The sequence below is a fragment of the Bos indicus x Bos taurus genome, chromosome 13 (genome assembly GCF_003369695.1).
Source record: "Bos indicus x Bos taurus breed Angus x Brahman F1 hybrid chromosome 13, Bos_hybrid_MaternalHap_v2.0, whole genome shotgun sequence".
Lineage (NCBI taxonomy): Eukaryota > Metazoa > Chordata > Mammalia > Artiodactyla > Bovidae > Bos > Bos indicus x Bos taurus.
Window position 1 is genome coordinate 35,804,333 of NC_040088.1, and position 21,229 is coordinate 35,825,561.

Below are 21,229 nucleotides of genomic sequence, written 5' to 3' on the forward strand. Positions count from 1 at the left end.
GAACTGGATAACCCATTAATAAAGGAACTGATAAATTTCTAGAAACATACATACAATCTACCAAGATTGAATCATAAAGAAATAGACAAACTGAGCAGATCAATAGTGATTAAGGAGATTGAAATCATAATCAAAAGCCTTCCACCAAAGAAAAGCTCAGGACAGGATGCTTTCGCTGGTGAATTCTACTACAAATTTAAAGAATTTTTTTTAAATCCTCAAATTCATATGGAATCACAAAAGACCTGGAATAGCCAAATAAATCCTGAAAAAAGAAGTAAAAAGCTGGAGGCATGATACTTCTTGGTTTTGAACTATACTGCAAAGCTATAATAAACATGCAGAAGGAAATGGCAACCCATGCCAGTATTCTTATCTGGAGAATCCCATGGACAGAGGAGCCTGGTGGGCTGCAGTCCAAGGGGTCGCAAAGAGTCAGACACAATGAAGTGATTTAGCATAGCATAATAAACAAATAGTATAGTACTAGCATAAGAGCTGGAGAAGGCAATGGCACCCCACTCCAGTACTCTAGCCTGGAGAATCCCATGGACGGAGGAGCCTGGTAGGCTGCAGTCCATGAGATCGCTAGGAGTCGGACACGACTGAGCAACTTCACTTTGACTTTTCACTTTCATGCATTGGAGAAGGAAATGGCAACCCACTCCAGTGTTCTTGCCTGGAGAATCCCAGGGACGAGGGAGCCTGGGAGGCTGCTGTCTATGGGGTCGCACAGAGTCGGACACGACTGAAGCGACTTAGCAGCAGCAGCAGCAGCATAAAAGCAGACACACAGTCTAATGGAACAGAATGCAGAGCCCATAATTAAACCCATGTACATACACTTAACTCATATTTGACAAGGTAGCCAATAATACTCACTGGGGAAAAGATAGTCATTTCAATAAATGTTGTTGGGAAAATTGGATGTGCACAAACAAAAGGATGAAATTGGATCCCTAGATACATCACTCACAAAAATTAACTTGAAATATATTAAACACTTGAATGTAAGGCCTGAATTTGTCAAACTCCTAGAGGAAAACAGGGAAAATGTTCCATGACATTGGTCTTGGTGACCATTTTTTAACTATAACCCTAAAAGCATGCTCAAGAAAAACAAAAATAAACAAGTGGGATTATATCAAACTAAAAAGCTTCTGCACATCAACAGAAACAATCAACAGATGAAGAGGCATCCTAATGGGATAGGAGAAAATATTTGCAAACCATCTTCCAGCACTGGGATAACCCAGAGGGATGGTATGGGGAGGGAGGTAGGAGAGGGGTTCAGGATTGGGAACACGTGTACACCCGTGGCGGATTCATGTTGATGTATGGCAAAACCAATACAATATTGTAAAGTAATTAGTCTCTAATTAAAATAAATAAATTAAAAAAACAAATAAGGTGTTAATATCCAAAATGTATAAGGAATTCATACAACTCAATAGCAATAATAATAATCTGATTTTTAAATGGTCAGAGGGCTGATTAGGCTTTTTTTTCAAAGACATACAAATGGACAACAAGTACATGAAAAGATGCTTCAATATCACTAATCATCAGGGAAATGAAAATCAAAACCACAGTAAGATATTACCTCATCCCTGTTAGAATGGCTATTATCAAAAAGACAAAAGATAGCAAGTTTTGGCAAGGTTATAGAGAAAAGAGAACCCTGTGCAGTGTTGGTTGGAATGTAAATTGGTGCAGCCACTATGAAAAAAGTTGTGAAAGTTGCTCAAAAAATTAAAAATAGAACTACCATATGATCCAGCAATCCCCCTTTTGGGTATATATCAAAAGAATATAAAACCACTACCATAAAGAGATATCTGCACCCCCATGTTCTTTGCAGTGTTATTCACAATAGCCTAGACATGGAAACAACCTAAGTGTCCTGCTGCTGCTGCTGCTAAGTCGCTTCAGTCGTGTCCAACTCTGTGTGACCCCATAGACGGCAGCCCACCAGGCCCCGCCGTCCCTGGGATTCTCCAGGCAAGAACACTGGAGTGGGTTGCCATTTCCTCCTCCAATGCATGAAAGTGAAAAGTGAAAGGGAAGTCGCTCAGTCGTGTCCGACTCTTAGCGACCCCATGGACTGCAGCCTACCAGGCTCCTCCATCCATGGGATTTTCCAGGCAAGAGTACTGGAGTGGGGTGCCATTGTCTTCTCCACCTAAGTGTCCATGAATGTATGAACAAATGAGATATACATATGATGGAATACTGTAGAATGGTGGTTGCCAGGGGCTGGAGAGGAAATGGGGAGATGTTGGTTGAAGGGTACAAACTTGCAGTTATAATATCAATATAAGTTCTGAATATCTAATTACAGCATGGTGATTATAGTTAACAGTACTGCATTATATACTCGAAAGGTGATGAGTTGAAAGTTGACCACTTTAAAATGTCTCACCACCAAAAAAAAAAAAGAAATGTGAGGTGATGGATGTGTTAATTAACATTATTTTGGTAATCATTTCACAACATATACATGTATCAAACCATCACATTGTATACCTTAAACTTACACATTGTTATATATCAACTCTATCTAATAAATCTGAAAAAATAAAGTAAAAAATATTAAAGAAAAGAAGGAGGGTGTGGTTAGTTCTACATAAGGTGAGAGGCAGAATCACATAATGTCACAACCCAAAAGTTTTCTTAATCATCCATTCAGGAATTTGTAACTGGCATCCCATTGGACTATATCCATTATGAAATATGTTCTCTTTGGACAACACAGGGCTTTTGTTTTGTTTTAACTAACCCAAGAGACTATTTATAAAGTTCTGAAATCCCAGACTCCGTGAAAAGATGGGAAGACCTGACCTGTCCATATTCCAAACTGTCGATAATCATTGGCTAGGATTTAACAACAGGCAATACCTTCAGTCCTTCAGTCTCCTGCCACAGCTTCCAGTTCCTATTCTGTAAAGCCAGAGCTTACCTCTGCTTTGCAGCTACCAGCCATCAGTTGCAGATCCTCAGAGTTTAATCCCCTCGTTCAATGTGTAAGGAAACCAAAGACCAGAGAAACCATAGGAGTTGCCTAAAATCAGAACCTGTTGTAAACAAAGTGAGGAACTCAAGAGACTCCTTAAAGACAGGAGGACCCCAACTGGGATGGTTTTGAATGACCAAGGTCTCTGGCAGTTGTGGGTATCGAAGTTTTTAGTGAGTTCTTCAGGTCGGTGCTTTGAGCAGGGCAAGACTCCCCGAGTCTCCAGCTTCCTCCAGAGGAACCGCCTCCCCCACAACCCTAAAGCCCCATTCTGCACTCGACAGAGTGTCCCCAGCACACAGTTTCCTGAACGAACGATAGAATGCACCCTAGGCTCCTCCAGAAGTAATCAAAGTGTATGCAGCAGGAGCGAATGCTGTCACTGGGCTCCAGGAAGACAGGATCCCTGTGGGGCGCCACGCAGGGGTACAGAAGGCCTCGCGGGTTCCTCAGAATTGCATCATATCTAAACGGCTACTGAGGTCCCATTCACACTGGGGTACGAGGGCTCAGAAACCCTCTCGAGGGACCGGCCCCGCCAAGGCGGGTAGAACTTCGTGCGTCCCGAATCCTGGGAGCACCAGGTGCGCAAGGCGAGAGGCCACCCTCCGCCTTCGCGCTGAGACAGGCGGGGACCCTGGGGCGGAGCCCAGAGCGGAGCTGGCGCACCCAGCCTGGCCGCAGAAGCCGGGAAGAGCTGAGAGGGCGGAACGCGAACTCTAGCTGGAACCCGGGGACCACGACGCGCCTGGGAAGGGCGCTCGGTGAGAAGGAATAGGGACACCTCCTTCGAAGCGCAAGTCCGGGTTCCCGAGACCGCTGGTGGGGAGAGCGCGGAAGCCGGTAAGTGCAGAGCTTGGCGCAGTCCCGGGCTCCGGTGGCGGGGTGGGGGGCGTCGCTCGGGCTGAGGGCTCAGACGCCCGCTTCTTCCTTAGGGAGTTTCGGGCCGCTTTGCCTGCTGCCGCCTTCCGAATGCGCCCTGGCTGGCTCGCAGTAGAGGAGTGGGTGCCGGGAGATGCCCAGGCAGGGGCCCGTAGGCTGGGACTAGGCAGTGCGGCCACGGACGGAGGGAGCCACTGAGTAGCTGGGCCGAGGGGCGAGCACCAAACTCGAGGAAGGCGTGGGCAGGGGAGCCCCTTCGGGAAGGTGAGCAGGAAAGGGGAAGTGTCTCTGGGAAAATCCCCGCTCTGCAGCTTCTCTCTCCACTCCCAGTTTTCTTCCCGCCTGGAGGCCTCACATGCAGTGCTTCTCGAGCCTGAATTTCTGACTTGATTCCCGCCCCTGCTAGGGTAGCGCCTCCGGCGACTGCGCGGCCGTGCCAGTGGTTAATAAGGGAGAGGAAGGACCAGGCTCCCGGAGCGGGTTGGTCAAGGGCAGGGAGAGCATCCCGAGGTAATGGGGAGTGGACCAGCTCCACCCTGGGAGCCCTTCGTCTCCTCGCGGGTCCCGGGACCAGAACCAAAGAGCAGCCGAAAGTAGAATCCGAGAGAGCGCGACTCCAGCTTCTCGATCTCCGGCTTAGTAATGTCTGTCGGGGGCTGGGTGAGACAGAGGCGATCCAAAACGAAGTTATCTCTAGCTGCGGTCTTGAACCTCCCCGGGTACACAGCAGGCTGCCGCGCCGCAGGTTGGAGTGTACTGGCCATCCTGCGACTGCTGTCCGTGCTGGGGGTGGGGGGTGGGGTTGGGGGGAGCAGTTTCTGTCCTTTATCCCTGTCTTCTCACACGGTTGGACCAAACCAAACCTACTGTCCAGTTTGTTCCGCTTCTTCCTTCCAGTATCCCGTGGCTCCCACTCTTGGGAGTCCTTCCCAGTGTGCTAGGAGGTGGGGGAAGGTAGATGAGCGCGGGGTGGGGGGGGGGGGTGGTAGGTGAGGGGTGGTATTCCGCGGGTGCTGGGTCTGGATTCTTTTCCCAGTGCCTCGGACACCTCGAACCCAACGGTACCCTATCTTCTGAGGGCTCAGTACTTCAGAGACTTCATTTCCTCCCCCATGGGCATCTGGAGGCCCCAAGAATGTAGAGAACTTAAGCCATAAGGGATACGTCAGCCCTCAGGCCCTCCTGGATCCTCACTGACACTCCCCCCACCCCCACCTCCCCACCCCCTTGGGCTGCTGTTTTCAGTTAAGCAATATCTTGGAGCGGCTACCACTTTCAGAGGACACAGACTCGTTAAGGAGATGTGGTGCCTCCCAGTCAAGGCTGGAAGGGGAACAGGGGGCCTGGTGAGGGGGCAGATCAAAAGAGTGGAGGCAGGAAAGAGAAGCAGACAGGAGTTTTTTCTAAAATGGCCTCAGGAAGCAGCAGGAGAATTCCCTCCCACCCACAGGCTTCTCCACCTGCAGAATCTTGGTTGGGATCTTCATTCATTCCTTCAACAGCCCCTCCTCTGTGCCAGGCCCTGGGCTAGGCATCAGGATTTTGGTTTATAGGAAAACTGGAATTCAGAGAGCATAAATCACTGGCCCAAGATGACTCAGTCTGTTCATGTGAAACGTGATTTTCAAGTTTGTGAACTGGCCCAGAGAGGAAGCAGTCCCTGCTTTGGAGAAAAGACCCTACTGTATCCACATCTTCTGGCTTCATTGTCCCTGACCACAGCTGGCACAAAATTGTGATTCCCATAGAGTCCTGAGTCAGCTGCCTGAGCAGCTGGGGAAAACTTCTGGAAGACCCCCCTTGGGGCTTCCTGGGGGGCAGGGGAGGGTGACTGGGCAGTCAAACTGGTCTTGGCCCCTGGGCAAAGAGCAAAGATATACATTCTTCTTGGGTGTCTCTGGGGAGTCCAAACCAACCCATGCCCAAATACCTCCTGACAGCCAGTCAGTAGGGGGTTTCCCAATTTCCAGATATCTTGTGTCCTCCCCACTGTACCATGGGCAGTTCTGCCTGAGGGTAGACACTGGATCTGGTTTGCCTACACCTGGGGGGACTCTGAGAAGATGCTATTAGGTGTTCACCTGTATCTTATCAACTGGCTGTGTCTCCTTCCAGGATCGAGGATGGCCTGTTGACTCCCCAAGGATGTGGGCAGGGTGCTAGGATCTCTGACCTCATGAGAGCAGAAGGTCTGGACCCTAGCTCAGAGTCTGCAGACCCTGGAATCTCCCACACACCGCTCACTGGAAAGCTTCACCATGGCAGCCCAGAATGGAAATGCTAGTTTTCCAGCCAACTTCAGTATACCCCAAGAACATGCCTCCTCCCTCCCCTTCAACTTCAGTTATGGTGATTATGACCTCCCTCTGGATGAGGATGAGGATATGACCAAGACTCAGACCTTCTTTGCAGCCAAGATTGTTATCGGGGTGGCACTTGTGGGTATCATGCTGACTTGTGGTATTGGCAACTTTGTCTTTATCACTGCCCTCACCCACTATAAAAAGCTGCGCAACCTCACCAACCTGCTCATTGCTAACCTGGCCATCTCCGACTTCCTGGTAGCCATCATCTGCTGCCCCTTTGAGATGGACTACTATGTGGTGCATCAGCTCTCCTGGGAGCATGGCCATGTGCTCTGTGCCTGTATCAACTACCTGCGTACCGTCTCACTCTACGTCTCCACCAATGCCCTGCTGGCCATTGCTATTGACAGGTGAGGATGTCAGGCATGGGAAACATGATGGAGGTGGCCCAGGTCTCCTCTTTCCTCGCTTCAGCTCTAACAGCTGGCTTTACTCCAGATTCAAATGTTTGCCCATCTATGGAGGCAAAAGGAGGGTTGGTTTCTTCAGTTGTGGTTCATATTCTTCCAAATGTAGGCAAGAGTGAGTCTCCTAAACCCCTAGCTCTTGGCCATGCCGCCATATACCACATCTGCTTCAGATACAGGTATAACCATGAGCCTCTCCAACACACAAGCAAAAGCAGCAGGTTTAAGCAAGTTACTACTTAGCTACATTATAGACAAGGCAGCTTCCAGTCAAGGCAGCATGTGCAAAGTTTTTCTTGTAACCACAACCCAAATCAAGATATAGAACATTTTCATCCCCTAGAAAGCTTCCTTGTGCCCCTTACCAGTCAATCCTCCCACCCCAGGCAACCATCAATCTGATTTCTAGTATCATAGTTTCATTTTACCTGTTTTTTAACTTCACAAAAATGGAATAATACAATATGTACTCTGGTTTCTGGTGACTTTGATGCAAAGCTGATTTTACAATGAGATTATTGCATGGTTTGCTTGTAAAAAAGAGAGAAGGACATTCTTGCCTTTCTTTTTTGCATACATCCCTCTGCTTATTTGCATATATTTGCATGATATGTTCTGGAAGTCCTTGATCTGTTGTAAATCTCTAATTACAGCTTCAGACAAATTTGACACATCTTTTATTTATGTAAACAGTAGTAGGCCAACATTGAACCACCAGTGGCTCTTTTTAAGAAGCCAATTTGTGTCACATCTTCTTGGTTCATCATTGTGAGTTATGCTGAAACTCATTTTGATGTATTTTTAATAATCTTTTTCCTTTTTATCACCTTTCAACTTGTTTTTCCCAGTTCTCAGTGCTATTTAGGTCCATTGTCCTTTTTAATCAACCCATTGATTTTTCATTTATGATAATATAATACACATGCAGATATAAGAGGCATCTTCCTTTTTATAACTTAATTCCTGTAGGAAAAAAACAACTTTGTTATCACAACTGTGAGGCTCTTAAGCCCTGAATCCAGTGTTTATGAAACTTACCTATCAACCAACTACACAAAATACCCCAGGGGAAATATGTTTGATACAATAAGTCAGATTCTTGGGGTCCTACTGAATGGGAATCCCCTGGCTAGAGCCTAAGCATCTGCATTTTACCCAGTTCCCTGAGTGACTCTGTTGTCTACTCAAGTGAGAGTTACCACTGTCCTCATCCCCTTTGTTCCACTGAAATCTTTGTCTTTATAATGTAGTTGTGGGGCTTTTCTTTCTTTTTTTTTTTAATATTGGCGATTCTCAGGAAGTAAACATCCTGTTACAATACAGGAGTGGTTCCTTTTCCACCCCAAACTAGCTCTGCCTCAGTCAGCTTCCAGCTCTGTCAGCAGTTCCACCATGTCCCAGTCACACAAGCAGGTAATACTGCCATCATCCTTTGCTTTTCTCCCTGTTCTACCCCCACCCACACGCCCCCTTTGCCAGATGCAGCCCTACACCAGGTCCTGGCAATAGTCCCTCCAGCCTCATCTCTTGGCAAGTCATGGCTGGACCATCACTATGCTCCTCTAACTTGTCTCTTCACCCCTATAGGAGATCCTGACTGCCCCCTGAAATCCATACTCATCCATAATAAGCATCAGAATATCACCATTGAAGAGACTTTCTAATATATTTCATTCCTTACAAAACCTCCAAAAGTTTCAATGCCTGTAGAACACATGCCAAATCCTGAGTCTGGCACCTCGTAGTCTTTGTAGTCTGATGCCAATCTGTCTTTCAGTCTCATGTATGGGGACACAGATAGTCTTTTCCAAAGGACACTGTATTTTAAGCACAATAACCACATCTTCTATCTTTATGTTTCCTTTGTGCTTAGCAAAGAGCCTCAAACCTGTGCCTTAGTTTGGTTTACTCCCAAAATAGACCCTGAGACAAGGATTCATGTGCAGGTAGCACCCAGGAAGCACCTTCAGGGAGATGGGAAGTGCAGCAAGGGAAGGCAGTCAATAAAGGCTGTGTCACTGAACAGATTTCCACTGTGGGAAACTGATTTTTATTCTTGCCACAGAACTCTTGGACCTGGTGTAGATCACACCTCAGAGTTCTCCCAGGAGTGGGAGGTGGGTGAGGGAGCTCAGCTATTGATATACCAAATCTCATAAGTCATTTGTGAGGGCCTCTGGAAGTTCTGTGCAGATTACCAAGAGTACCCTGGAAGCCAGAGAAGACCTTCCGACAAAGAAATGCAGGTGTTAGCTGGTGGGAGTGGACAGGTATCCACTGAAGTGATAAAAGCAAAGGGATATAAGGGGATATCAACTGCATGTGCTTCAAACTGGTAGATCCACAGGTTGCTAAATCCTACTGTATGCCCAGCCTATGTGTGTGGAAACATAAAGTAGTAGAAGACACAGTCTTTGACCTCTGGGAGCTTTACTTCCACACAAAAGCTAGAATAATCTAGTGATAAGAGTAACTCAGAGGAAGACACAATGATTATGTTGGTGATGCAGTCTGGGAACACTTCATGAGGCAGTTGCAGTAATTTGAGTGTGCTATTCTGACCACCTTCTATACGCCGTTGATCAAGGCAGGACTCTATAGCTTCAATAGTAGTAGATGACTGAGCACACAACACTTGAAGCTAGAACAGTGAGGCTGACAGCAGTTGGTTGGTCTCGTATACTCCCAGCCCAAGCGAGGAGAACACTGCACACCAGGCAGGGCCATGTGTGCCATGTGGGAGTTGCACTCAGGAATAGAATGAACCAGCAGGGGCTGTGGACAGCAGGCTTTACAGTGGCAAGAGACTGAGGTGACCTTAGCTCCCATGGGAGGATGTGATTGGCTTGTTTGAATGATTTTGCCAACTGGCAGGGAAGTGAAACCCACTAGTTGTGGGTTGGGGGTGCAGTTATTCTGGGGGTACAGTTTTCTGATAGAGAAACTAGCAGGACAGGAGCCTTTCCCACCAGGAGGAGGGATACATCTGGTGAAAACAGAAGAACTCACAGCTAAACTTTTTGTAGATATCAAAGCACATATGGAATTTCAGCTTTTAAAATTCATGACTCTAATAAATAGCACCCCTCTTTCTTACTCAGTTTCAAACCAATTGAAAAATAAGGCAAAGTGATAAGAAGGATAGATGATGGCAAAACTCTTACTTTTGTTGAGATGACATTAATATTAAATAATTGGCTTGTATCTGTAGGCATGGGGACTACATCATACTCAGAACAAACCCTGACACCGGCAGCAGGAGAAGAGCAATGTTCATGTGCAGAGGGCCTAAAAGAGATGCTATTTGAAGTCACAGAGACCCCAGAAGGAGAGTGTTGACCTCAAGAAACAGGCAGATAGATGGCAACAAAGAATTTACAGATGTCCCTCTTGCCAATGAAAGAGTCATAGGAAAAGATGAGTTTAAACAAAGTATTATAGCTTCCAGCATGCTTTATGTACATTTACCTTCTCAAATGGAACCTTTCAAAAAGGTTGTCTGTAAAGTTATTTTTATCTCCCTTTCACAGATGAAGAAACTAAGTCCCAGGGGCATAAGTGATTTATCTGAGGATTTAGGTACAGAGCTAAAATCTAGGGCTTCTGAAAATCCAGGCAGTGTTCTTTATGATTTATTTGATGACAATAAATCATAAAATAAAGCTCTGAATTTTGGAGCATCCTATAGGATAAGGAAGAAGTTACTGAGTGAAAAGGAATTAGAATTTAAGAGTTGACAGCAGAGTAAGCAGGGCTGTAGAAATTCTCTTTAGCATTGGTTACTGAGATACTTTTCATGCTGGAATCAGACTGGGAGAGTTATTAAGTCCTGAACTAGTTCTGCATTATGTAAGGACTTTGGACTCACTATGAGAGGCAGAATAATGACCCCCAAGATATCCACATCTTAATCCCCAGAACATGTTATGCCTAAGAGGAATTAAGGTTGTTAATTAGCTGGTCATAATATAAGGACATTATACTGAATTATCTGGGTGGGCTCAGTGTAATCACATCAGTCCTTAAATGTGCAAGAGGGAGGCAGAAAAGTCAGTGTCAGGGTGATGTATTGCGGGAAGGGCTTGGCTGATCATTGATGGCTTTGAACATATAAGGGGGCCATAAGCCAAGTAATGCAGGCAGCCCTAAAGGAAAAACAAATGAGATTTTTCCCTAAAAGCCTCCAGAAAGGAACACAGGCCTACCGACACCTTGATGTTAGCCCAGTAAGATACATGTCAGACTTCAGACTTCAAAACTATGATAATAATTTGTTTAAGCCACTGAATTTGTAGTAATTTGTTATAGCAGCAACAGGAAACTGATACACTCAGCATCACAGAGAGACAATGATTGTGAGATGTCCCTGCCCCAGTGAAGAATGAGCTAACCCTCTTGTCCTGATCTCCAGCCCTGTGAGCCTTGTGTTATCCAGGCAATTCTTGCAGGTTAACTTGGAAAAACTTGGACCCATGGATGGGTAAAGAACTCTAGCAAGCACTGCTCATTAATTTATATAGCTAGGGTGCACCCAGTGGATGGGATGAGATCCAGTTTTATCTCAGGTCTTCAGAAAGCTGCAACCTGGGGTGAACAAGGCTGCCATGAGATCTTCTAATTGAAGTCTATGGGTCAGAGCTGCCAGTGGGCAAGGGGAAGGCAAAAGCAGATAAAAGAACCCCAAGACAGATTATTGCCAGGGACAGACAGAAATAGCACTCCAGAAGGCCTTCTTGGTCAAGTCAGAAACTTGGATAGGTGACCAAAGGGTCTAGTTACCAAAAAGTGTAAAGCGAAAGTCAAAGTGAAGTTGCTCAGTCGTGTCTGACTCTCTGCGACCCATGGACTGTAGCCTACCACGCTCCTCCATGCATGGGATTTTCCAGGCAAGAATACTGGAGTAAGTTGCCATTTCCTTCTCCAGAGGCTCTTCCCTATGCAGGGATCAAACCCAGGTCTCCCGCATTGTAGGCAGACGCTTTACCATCTGAGCCACCAGGGAAGGCTAGATAGAAACCCATGGGTGTCTTCCTGCTATTGGTCATAACCTGACTCAAGCTCCAGGTATGAGGTATATGTTCATCTCCAGACCGAATTGCTTCTTCCCAACCCCTCATGCCTCTTTTCTTCCTCCACCCTCCTCCAACGCCTCTTCCTCTTGACCCATTAAATGCACAAGAATGAGCCCAGGGGACTAAATTACCTAAATAGATATTATTAGGTTTCTCTAGAAAGGAAGTGTTCAACCTACACAAATGAGCTCATTTCCCACTAAGGGCTCCAACTTTTTTCCCAGGCAGTGTTGCTGATTAGAAAGAGGATAAAAGCTTTATGCTATATGCTGCTTGATGGTATCAGGGCAACTTTACTTACCTTCTCATCTGAGCTTGAGACAGCCCATGGAGGTGGGTGTAAAAGGTTTGTATCCGGAGCCCACATTCCATTCCCTGTACCAAGTGAGCTTGGGCAAGTCATTTACATCTCACTAGATTGCTCAGATTCCACCCTAAACCACCCCTACCCTCCAGCTCTGTAATGCAGAATGACACGTGAGGGTAGCAGAGAGAAAGTCCTAGTCCACAGACCTTCTTTTGCCTCTACACCCAGAGATCTGTGAATTGAAGAGTTTTGAAAGAATTATATTCTTAGACAGAATGGCAAGCTTGAAAGTCAGATGGTATCAATAGGATTTATAATCATGATAGACCTCATGTATTTATTGAATATCTAGTACACGCCAAGCATTTCACAAACATTGTAACATTTAATATTCACAGAAGCCCTGCAAGGTAGGTGTCATTTTATCCGATGTTGCATTTGAGGAAAGGAATCTCAGAGAGACTGATTCACTCTAGACTCCCAAAGCCAATCAGGTAAAAAGCCAGGATTTATTCTATCTGTTTGACCCAAATCCTGTGCTGTTCCCACTAAACCTCTCTTCTCCTCCAAATGCCAAATGATGTTGCTAAAATCAAATGAAGCATGTTGACGCTGGAAAATAGGTACGTGGAGAGTCATTGTGCCATTTTGTCTGCTACTGTGGGTGTTTGGGTTAGTTAAAAACTAATAATGATTACAAGTATATATCCGCATACATCATTGCTACTGATGCTTCCCTCCCCCACCAGATATCTCGCTATCGTTCACCCCTTGAAACCACGAATGAATTATCAAACAGCCTCCTTCCTGATCGCTCTGGTCTGGATGGTATCCATTCTCATCTCCATCCCATCAGCCTACTTCACAAAGGAAACCGTCCTCTTCATTGTCAAAAACCAGAAAAAGATCTTCTGCGGCCAGGTCTGGCCAGTGGACCAGCAGCTCTACTATAAATCCTACTTCCTCTTTGTCTTTGGCATCGAGTTCCTGGGCCCCGTGTTCACCATGACCCTGTGCTATGCCAGGATCTCCCGAGAGCTCTGGTTCAAAGCGGTCCCGGGTTTCCAGACTGAGCAAATCCGGAAGAGGCTGCGCTGCCGCCGGAAGACGGTACTGGTACTCATGTGTATCCTCACGGCCTATGTTCTGTGCTGGGCGCCCTTCTATGGCTTCACAATCGTGCGCGACTTCTTCCCCACTGTGTTCGTGAAGGAAAAACATTACCTCACAGCCTTTTATGTTGTGGAGTGCATCGCCATGAGCAACAGCATGATCAACACCGTGTGCTTCGTGACAGTGAAGAACAGCACCATGAAGTACTTCAAGAAGATGCTGCTGCTCCACTGGCGGCCCTCCCACCATGGGAGTAAGTCCAGTGCTGACCTCGACCTCAAAACCAGCCGCCTGCCAGCCACGGAGGAGGTGGATTGTATCAGGCTGAAGTGACCCACTGGTACTTCACAATGGAAAACCCAAAAGCCAGTACTTGGCACACAGTTTATCAATAACCAAGTTCACAGGCTGCATGGGGAAAGGGCAACAGTTTTCACACTTCGCTGCTGTCAAGGAGCTGGATGCTTCTGCAGTCATAAAATGCAGTGTGACTTGACACAAACCACAGCAGCTAACATTTACTGATACGTGCTCAACGTACTGTGCACAACACCACCAGCGAGATTAAAGAGCAACAGGAGCTGACATTTACTGATTACCTACTGTGTGTAAAAATATTTAAATAGCAAAATGAATTGGCAGGAGTCATTGGAGTCATCGAGTTAGATCCAGATATTTAGGTGTCAGACAGAGGCCACGGTTGGTCTTCTAGATTCATACTTCATCTTACCTCATTGTGTATCCAGTCAGTGCAGGAAAGTCAAAAGCCAACAGAATATAGAATAATGGAGATAAAAGCATGAGTTACAGTGTAACCCCATGAGTTACAGTGTGGGGTTTACAGCCTCGCGGGGAGACAGTTCACGCCATCACAATGAGCTTTTCCACTCAGATCTTATGATTTTATTAGAACATTCTCTTGGATTCTGGTTGCCAGAAAAGAATTTTTCTCATAATCAGGTCATTAGTTATCTATAATGGTGTCATTTCAAAGAAAAGAACCAAAAAAATCTCTTTTCCTCTGATCCTTGAAAGCTCATCATTCTTTTGGGTGAAGACAGGCAATCCTGAAATGAGGAACACATCCAGTTCCTGACACCTTAAAGTAAATGATGTCAGAAACTCCAGTATCAAGGAGAAAGGAGTGGAGTTTGCCACTGGCAATGAACGTAATCTGTGTGGCCATTTTGCTAAGGCCTGGACCATTTTTATAGAACACATCCTCTTTTTCAAAGATGAGCTCTACTTGGAATTCAAAGACCTGGGTTCAAGTTCTAAATCATGTGACCTAGATGTTTATTCTCTCTGCATCTCAGTTTTGTCCAATAAAACAGGACTACCTTATAGGACAGTCGGGAAAGACCACTGAGGTCATAGTTTATGAAAGTGATTTTCAGCTATACAAGTGATGAGAATGGATAAGTGACACTGAGCAATTTGTTTGGACCCCATCCACTGTGGCTTATTATGGAGAAACACTCCCACTTTTTCATCCTATTCTATGAACCAACGAGCCCTGAACTCTTTGCAGATATCTGAGCTCTACATCAGGAGGAAAAAAAAAAAAAAAAATCCTTGTCCTGGATCATAATCAGGAAGATTCAACCTCAGAATCTCAGTAACCCCCCTCCCCTGACTTTCAGTATCCCTGTGATCATAGAAGTATTTTGACAATCTTCCCTGCACGTTGCCAAACAACACACCCCAGAGTTGCCTAATTCTGTTTGTATTATCACATATCTGTGGTAATTGTGTATATTTGTCCTCATTTCTTCTGGATTCATTTTGAAGCAGAGACTATACAAATGGGAACTGATTTGGGATTGACTCAAATGACTCACATTTGGACAATTCCCACTTTTCTGTATGTAGTTAAAGTGTTATTTAGTTGCTTATGTGTGTTTAATTAATCATTGGTGTTTTATCCAACAGTGGTGTTTCAACCAACATTTTCGTATGTCACCACCCAGCAGACTCACTTTCAGCCCAATTATTGTACCCTCAGAAAATAAACTCACTTGAACATTAGGCTAGCCAAACTGTTTATAAATTCTGATTTTAAAAAACTATATGATTTATTCTAAAGCCAAGCAAGTAAATATTTGGGGTTATCTGCATTTTCACAAATGTAATAACTTCATTTTTATTTATTACTCCTATCCTGACTCTTCTCCTAATAAGATGATTCTTTAAGAGTAGACTGTTACCAATTGTATCTGTCAAAAGAATTCATCCCCTTTTTCCTTTTTATATTATACTAACCTCTCCAGGAGTTGGTGATGGACAGGGAGGCCTGCTGCTGCTGCTAAGTCGCTTCAGTCCTGTCTGACTCTGTGTGACATGCTGCCATTCATGGGGCCACAAGGAGTCAGACACGACTGAGCAGCTGAACTGAACTGAACTGAACCTCTCTTCATTTAAATTTAATGGAAACAAGTTTTGTAAATATCTGTGTGATTTGTAAGTTTCCAGTGAATGAAAATGTTACATTGTTATCAGATGAAATAATTAACATATGGAATCTTAACCACACTATTAAAGGATCTTCCCTGCTAATCTTCTATGTGTTAGTATATTTAGATATCAGTGAAGTAATAGCCATTTAAACAATTAAACCTTGAAACAGAGAAGGAAGTTCTTAAAGGCACCTTTAGAACAATAGTAGCTCACACCAGCAACCACTCTCATCTTGGTCACATCTCTCAAGCTGCCAGTCCAAGAGAGTACTCATGCATGCAAATCAATCAGAGAACCACTACCCCATGTTCACATTCACATTCATGTTCACGCTCCTCCTTCATTTCATTCTTTAAAAATTAAAAAAAAAAAAAAAAAACCTTCATTTTAAAATCATCTTGTTTGTTTAATGAATAACGCTGTTTACATGGAGACCGTTCATTGATCTAACTGGTGTTAAGGTAATAAATGAATAGCACTTGTGTTTACCCTTTTCTTCTTGAGACTAATTAATGCTAAGCTTAAGATACTTTTAAATTGCTGAGATATATAAATATTTATATATAATTTTATATTGGGAGCTATTGAACATTTAATCTCGTTTGGCAAGACAGATCCATTTCCTTGGCCAGAATAAAAGAAGGATGGCTTTGTGATGAAGCTATTAGAGATTTTTCTTTCAGCATTCAACATCAATAATAAGTTGATTCTAAAATTGAAGAAATTAGAGGCAAACAAAATGGCGGTGCCGAAGGGGAGCCTATGGCTCAGGGCCCAACTGGGGATCCCGCCGCTACTGCTGCTGGCCATGGCCCTGGCCGGAGGCTCGGGAACCGCTTCGGCTGAAGCGTTTGACTCGGTCTTGGGTGATATGGGGTCTTGTCACCGGGCCTGTCAGTTGATGTATCCCTTGCACACCTACCCCAAGGAAGAGGAGTTGTACGCATGTCAGAGAGGTTGCAGGCTGTTTTCAATTTGTCAGTTTGTGGATGATGGAATTGATTTAAATCGGACCAAATTGGAATGTGAATCTGCATGTACAGAAGCATATTCCCAATCTGATGAGCAATATGCTTGCCATCTTGGTTGCCAGAATCAGCTGCCATACACAGAATTGAGACAAGAACAACTCATGTCCCTGATGCCAAAAATGCATCTACTCTTCCCTCTAACTCTGGTAAGATCATTCTGGAGTGATATGGTGGACTCTGCACAGAGCTTCATAACCTCTTCGTGGACTTTTTATCTTCAAGCTGATGATGGAAAAATAGTTATATTCCAGTCTAAGCCAGAAATCCAATATGCACCACAGTTGGAGCAGGAGCCTACAAAATTGAAAGACTCATCACTAAGCAAAATGTCCTCAGATCTGCAAATGAGAAGTTCACAAGCACATAGAAACTATCTTGAAGATGGAGAAAGTGACGGCTTTTTAAGATGCCTGGCTCTTAACTCTGGGTGGATTTTAACCATGACTCTTGTCCTCTCTGTGATGGTGTTGCTCTGGATTTGCTGTGCAACTGTTGCTACAGCTGTGGAGCAGTATGTTCCCTCTGAGAAGCTGAGTATCTATGGTGACTTGGAATTTATGAATGAACAAAAGCTAAACAGATATCCAGCTTCTTCTCTTGTGGTTGTTAGATCTAAAGCTGAAGATCATGAAGAAGCAGGGCCTCTACCTGCAAAAGTGAATCTTGCTCATTCAGAAATTTAAGCTTCTTTTTTTTTAAAGAAAAGTGGAATAGACATCTAAATTTCCATTCCTCATAAAGCTTTTAAAAATGGTTTCATTGGATATAGGGCTTAAAAATCACTATTAAATGCAAATAAAGTTACCCAAATCTGTGAAAATAAATAAATAAATAAATAAAAATAAAATTGAAGAAATTAAAAAATAGCTTCAGGCCTTTCAGGGGTAAAAACCAATTCCAGGCTTATGAAGGAAAAAGTTACACATGGCACGTGATTATAAAACTTAAAGTGAGTTCTATCTCTAGGGGCAAGTGTCGGCTTTGAATCATATCTCCTCAATCTAACCATTATCTCTCCATTGAACTCAAGATCACACAAACACACACACACACACACACACACACATACACACACCCCTCAACAGGACACCATAGCAGGAAAAGGCCTTTTTGGGCATGAAATTCAACTCACTAGTGTCTTAGATGAGAAGATATGAATTTCAAATGAGGAAGTGATTTGCCTAAGGATGCACAGCTAACGCTTGCTGGAGCCAAAATAGTGCCCCAAGGTCTCAGTCTGGTCCAGTAACTGCCCTTCTGAATCCAAAGGACAGGACTTCCTCTAAGAATGTTTAGAGGGCCATTTAAACTGGTTCCTCACCTCCTGAGAGAATCTTAAACTGCACAAAAGATACCTTCCTTCCCTCTGCCAAGCTGAGTGCATCCCATCCAACAGACTTCATAATCTAGACTCCAGGGTTCCAGAGAAATCAGAATTACCCCAGGACGACTCTAGTGCTGCTGCCTTTCATTTCTCCTAATGGGAGAAGTGCCCCCTTTGGGAGATGTCTGAGCACATTTAGCTGGAATGCACATGGAGCTATTTGGATGTGATGTTGGAGCCATGTGGGGAAGCAGATTATGATGAGAAGAGGCCTTGGCCACAGGAAGAGTAGGTGGTGGGGAAAAGGGCTTTCTCATATTGGAAGACAAAGCAAGTCCAAGGCCAGAGTGTGTAATCATCACACAAGTGGTGAGCAGTGGTCATTCTTCATGCCTCCCAGGAACCAAATGCCTTCTGGTCACCAGGTCAGCCTCTCTCCTGAGGTACACCCACCAGGCCACACATCACCTCCTGGAGTTGCTTGACCAAATTACTTTTTTACAGATGCTCAAAGAGCTCCAAATACAGGACAATTTTTCTAAGCGATAAAGAGGCATAGGGGGAAAATGTGTTTGGCACTTGCTTCAGCTATAACAAATTGGTGGGAGGTGAGAGATTCATTGGAACTTGAAAAGAATAATCATCAGATAGAGGAAAATAGGCAGGAGGTTTGTCTCCAAGAAGTGAGGAGGTCAGTTTTGGAACAGAAAGTCATATAGACACAAGGTCCTTCCAGTCCTTTGTTGATTCCTTGTACTGAATTTCCACATGTGAGTCACAGCCTGAGATGAAAGAGGTCGTCTCCAGGATCTCAGGTGATGCTGTTTGTAGGTTTCCAGCTCTGGATCCAGGCAAGTTCCTGACACAATTCTTTGACTGACTTCTGCAGCAGGATTGGTTCACTGTGTGCAGAAGATCTTCCACCCACTCACTTATTTAGTCTCTGTGCTGACTGCTATGGAGGAACAGAGGTGTGGGTGCAAGTCTGAATCTGAGAGTGACTCTCAAAATGATACACGATTAACTCTATGTTGAAGTAGAGACACTGTAAGCACAAAAATGGAGAAGATATAGAAGACAGATTCCTTCCAACCATGGGAATCAGAAAAGGTTTGGAGTACAGAGGTTGTTAGGCAAAGTTCTGGAAGATGGAGAATGGTGGAGAGAGGGTATTCTAGACAAAGAGAATAGAAAGAGCAAAGACATAAAAGAGGGGAAATGAGATAGAATATAAGTGGAACAACAAATAGTTTGATTTGACAGACATACAGAATATAGATGTTTAGGGGAGAACAAACACTGGCAGCAGGATAAAGAGCAGGATGAAAAAAGAGGTGTACTGAAAGAGACTTGGATTCACAATGAGAATCATATTCAAATAGTAATCCTTATTTAATAACTTTCACTTTACCTCTTACCCCTTTGCTTGTAAAATGGGAATGATCATAGTACTTGCAGCATAAGATTATATGTGGATTAAATATGTATCTTAAACAATGCCTCAGTTCAGTTCAGTCAGTCAGTGGTCTCCATCTCTTTGAGACCCATGGACTCCAGCATGCCAGGCTTCCCTGTCCATCACCAAATCCTGGAGCTTGCTCAAACTCATGTCCATTGAGTCAGTGATGCCATCCAACCATCTCATCCTCTGCCAACCCCCTCTCCTCCCCGCTTCCATCTTTCCCAGCATCAGGGTCTTTTCAAATGAGTCAGTTCTTCGCATCAGGTGGCCAAAGTACTGAAGCTTCAGCTTCAGCATCAATCCCTCCAATGAATATTCAGGACTGATTTCCTTTAGGATTGACTGGTTGGATCTCCTTGCAGTCCAAGGGACTCTCAAGAGTCTTCTCCAACACCACACTTCAAAAGCATCAATTCTTCACTGCTCAGCTTTCTTTATAGTCCAACTCTCACATCCATACATGACTACTGGAAAAACCATAGCCTTGACTAGATGGACCTTTGTTGGCAAAGTAATGTCTCTGCTTTTAAATACGCTGTTTAGGTTTGTCATAGCTTTTCTTCCAAAGAGCAAGAATCTTTTAATTTCATGGCTGCAGTCACCATCTGGCATGATTTTTGAGCCTAAGAAAATAAAGTCTCTCAACTGTTTCCATTCTTTCCCTATCTGTTTTCCATGAAGTGATGGGACCAAATGCCACAATCTTAGTTTTTTTAATGTTGAGCTTTAAGCCAGCTTTTTCATTCTCCTCCTTCACTTTCATCAGTTCCTCTTTGCTTCTGCCATAAGAGTGGTGTCATTTGCATATCTGAGGTTATTGATATTTCTCCTGGAAATCTGGATTCCAGCTTATGCTTCATCCAGCCTGGCATTTTCACATGATGTACTCTCCATACAAGTTAAATAAGCAGGGTGACAATATAAAACCTTGGCATACTCCTTTCCCGATTTGGAACCAGTCTGTTGTTCCATGTCCAGTTCTAACTGTTGCTTCCTGATCTGCATACAGATTTCTCAAGAGGCAGGTCAGGTGGTCAGGTATTTCCATCTCTTGAAGAATTTTCCACAGTTTGTTGTGATCCACACAGTCAAAGGCTTTGGTGTAGTCAATAAAGCAGAAGTAGATGCTTTTCTGGAACTCTTTTTCTTTTTCTGTGATCCAATGGCTGTTGGCAATTTGATCTCTGGTTCCTCTGCCTTTTCTAAATACAGCTTGAACATCTGGAAGTTGTCAGTTTGCATACTGTTGATGCCTATCTTGGAGAATTTTCAGCATTACTTTACTAGCATGTGAGATGAGTGCAATTGTGTGGTAGTTTGAGCATTCTTTGGCATTGCCTTTCTTTGGGATTGGAATGAAAACTGACCTTTTCCAGTCCTTTGGCCACAGCTGAGTTTTCCAAAATTGCTTGTATATTGAGAGCAGCACTTTCACAGCATCATCTTTTGGGATTTGAAATAGCTCAACTGGAATTCCATCACCTCCACTAGGTTTGTTCATCGTGATGGTTCCTAAAGCCCACTTGACTTCGGATTCCAGGATGTCTGGTTCTAGGTGAGTGATCACACCATCATGGTTATCTAGGTCATGAACATCTTTTTTGTATAGTTCTTCTGTGTGTTCTTGCCACTTTTTCTTAATATCTTCTGCTTCTTTTAGGTCCATACCTTTTCTGTCCTTTATTGTGCCCATCTTTGCGTGAAATGTTCCCTTGGTATCTCCAACTTTCTTGACGCAATCTCTAGTCTTTCCCATTCTATTGTTTTCCTCTATTTCTTTGCACTGGTCACTGAG

The 21,229-nt window shown here is 44.2% G+C and overlaps 2 protein-coding genes across 2 annotated transcripts; both read left to right on the forward strand.

Moving 5' to 3' along the window:
• Positions 1-3,649: 3,649 nt before the first annotated feature.
• PROKR2 (prokineticin receptor 2) lies at positions 3,650-15,717 on the forward strand. Its single transcript, XM_027559422.1, has 3 exons — positions 3,650-3,856; positions 6,011-6,611; positions 12,797-15,717. Exons 2-3 carry the CDS (start codon positions 6,154-6,156, stop codon positions 13,491-13,493), a joined length of 1,155 nt encoding a protein of 384 aa, XP_027415223.1. The 5' UTR covers positions 3,650-3,856; positions 6,011-6,153; the 3' UTR covers positions 13,494-15,717.
• Positions 15,718-16,341: 624 nt separating this feature from the next.
• Positions 16,342-17,354, forward strand: LOC113903369 (transmembrane protein 59-like). The gene has a single exon (XM_027559423.1). It carries the CDS (start codon positions 16,357-16,359, stop codon positions 17,329-17,331), a length of 975 nt encoding a protein of 324 aa, XP_027415224.1. The 5' UTR covers positions 16,342-16,356; the 3' UTR covers positions 17,332-17,354.
• The last annotated feature ends 3,875 nt before the right edge of the window (positions 17,355-21,229 follow it).

What these genes read in the sequence shown, in the direction of transcription:
- PROKR2 (XM_027559422.1), top strand. Translation starts at nt 6,154, where the DNA reads ATGGCAGCCCAGAATGGAAATGCTAGTTTTCCAGCCAACTTCAGTATA. An exon ending in CTGGCCATTGCTATTGACAG is followed by an intron (nt 6,612 to 12,796) that starts GTGAGGATGTCA and finishes CTCCCCCACCAG; the next exon opens with ATATCTCGCTATCGTTCACC.
- LOC113903369 (XM_027559423.1), top strand. Translation starts at nt 16,357, where the DNA reads ATGGCGGTGCCGAAGGGGAGCCTATGGCTCAGGGCCCAACTGGGGATC.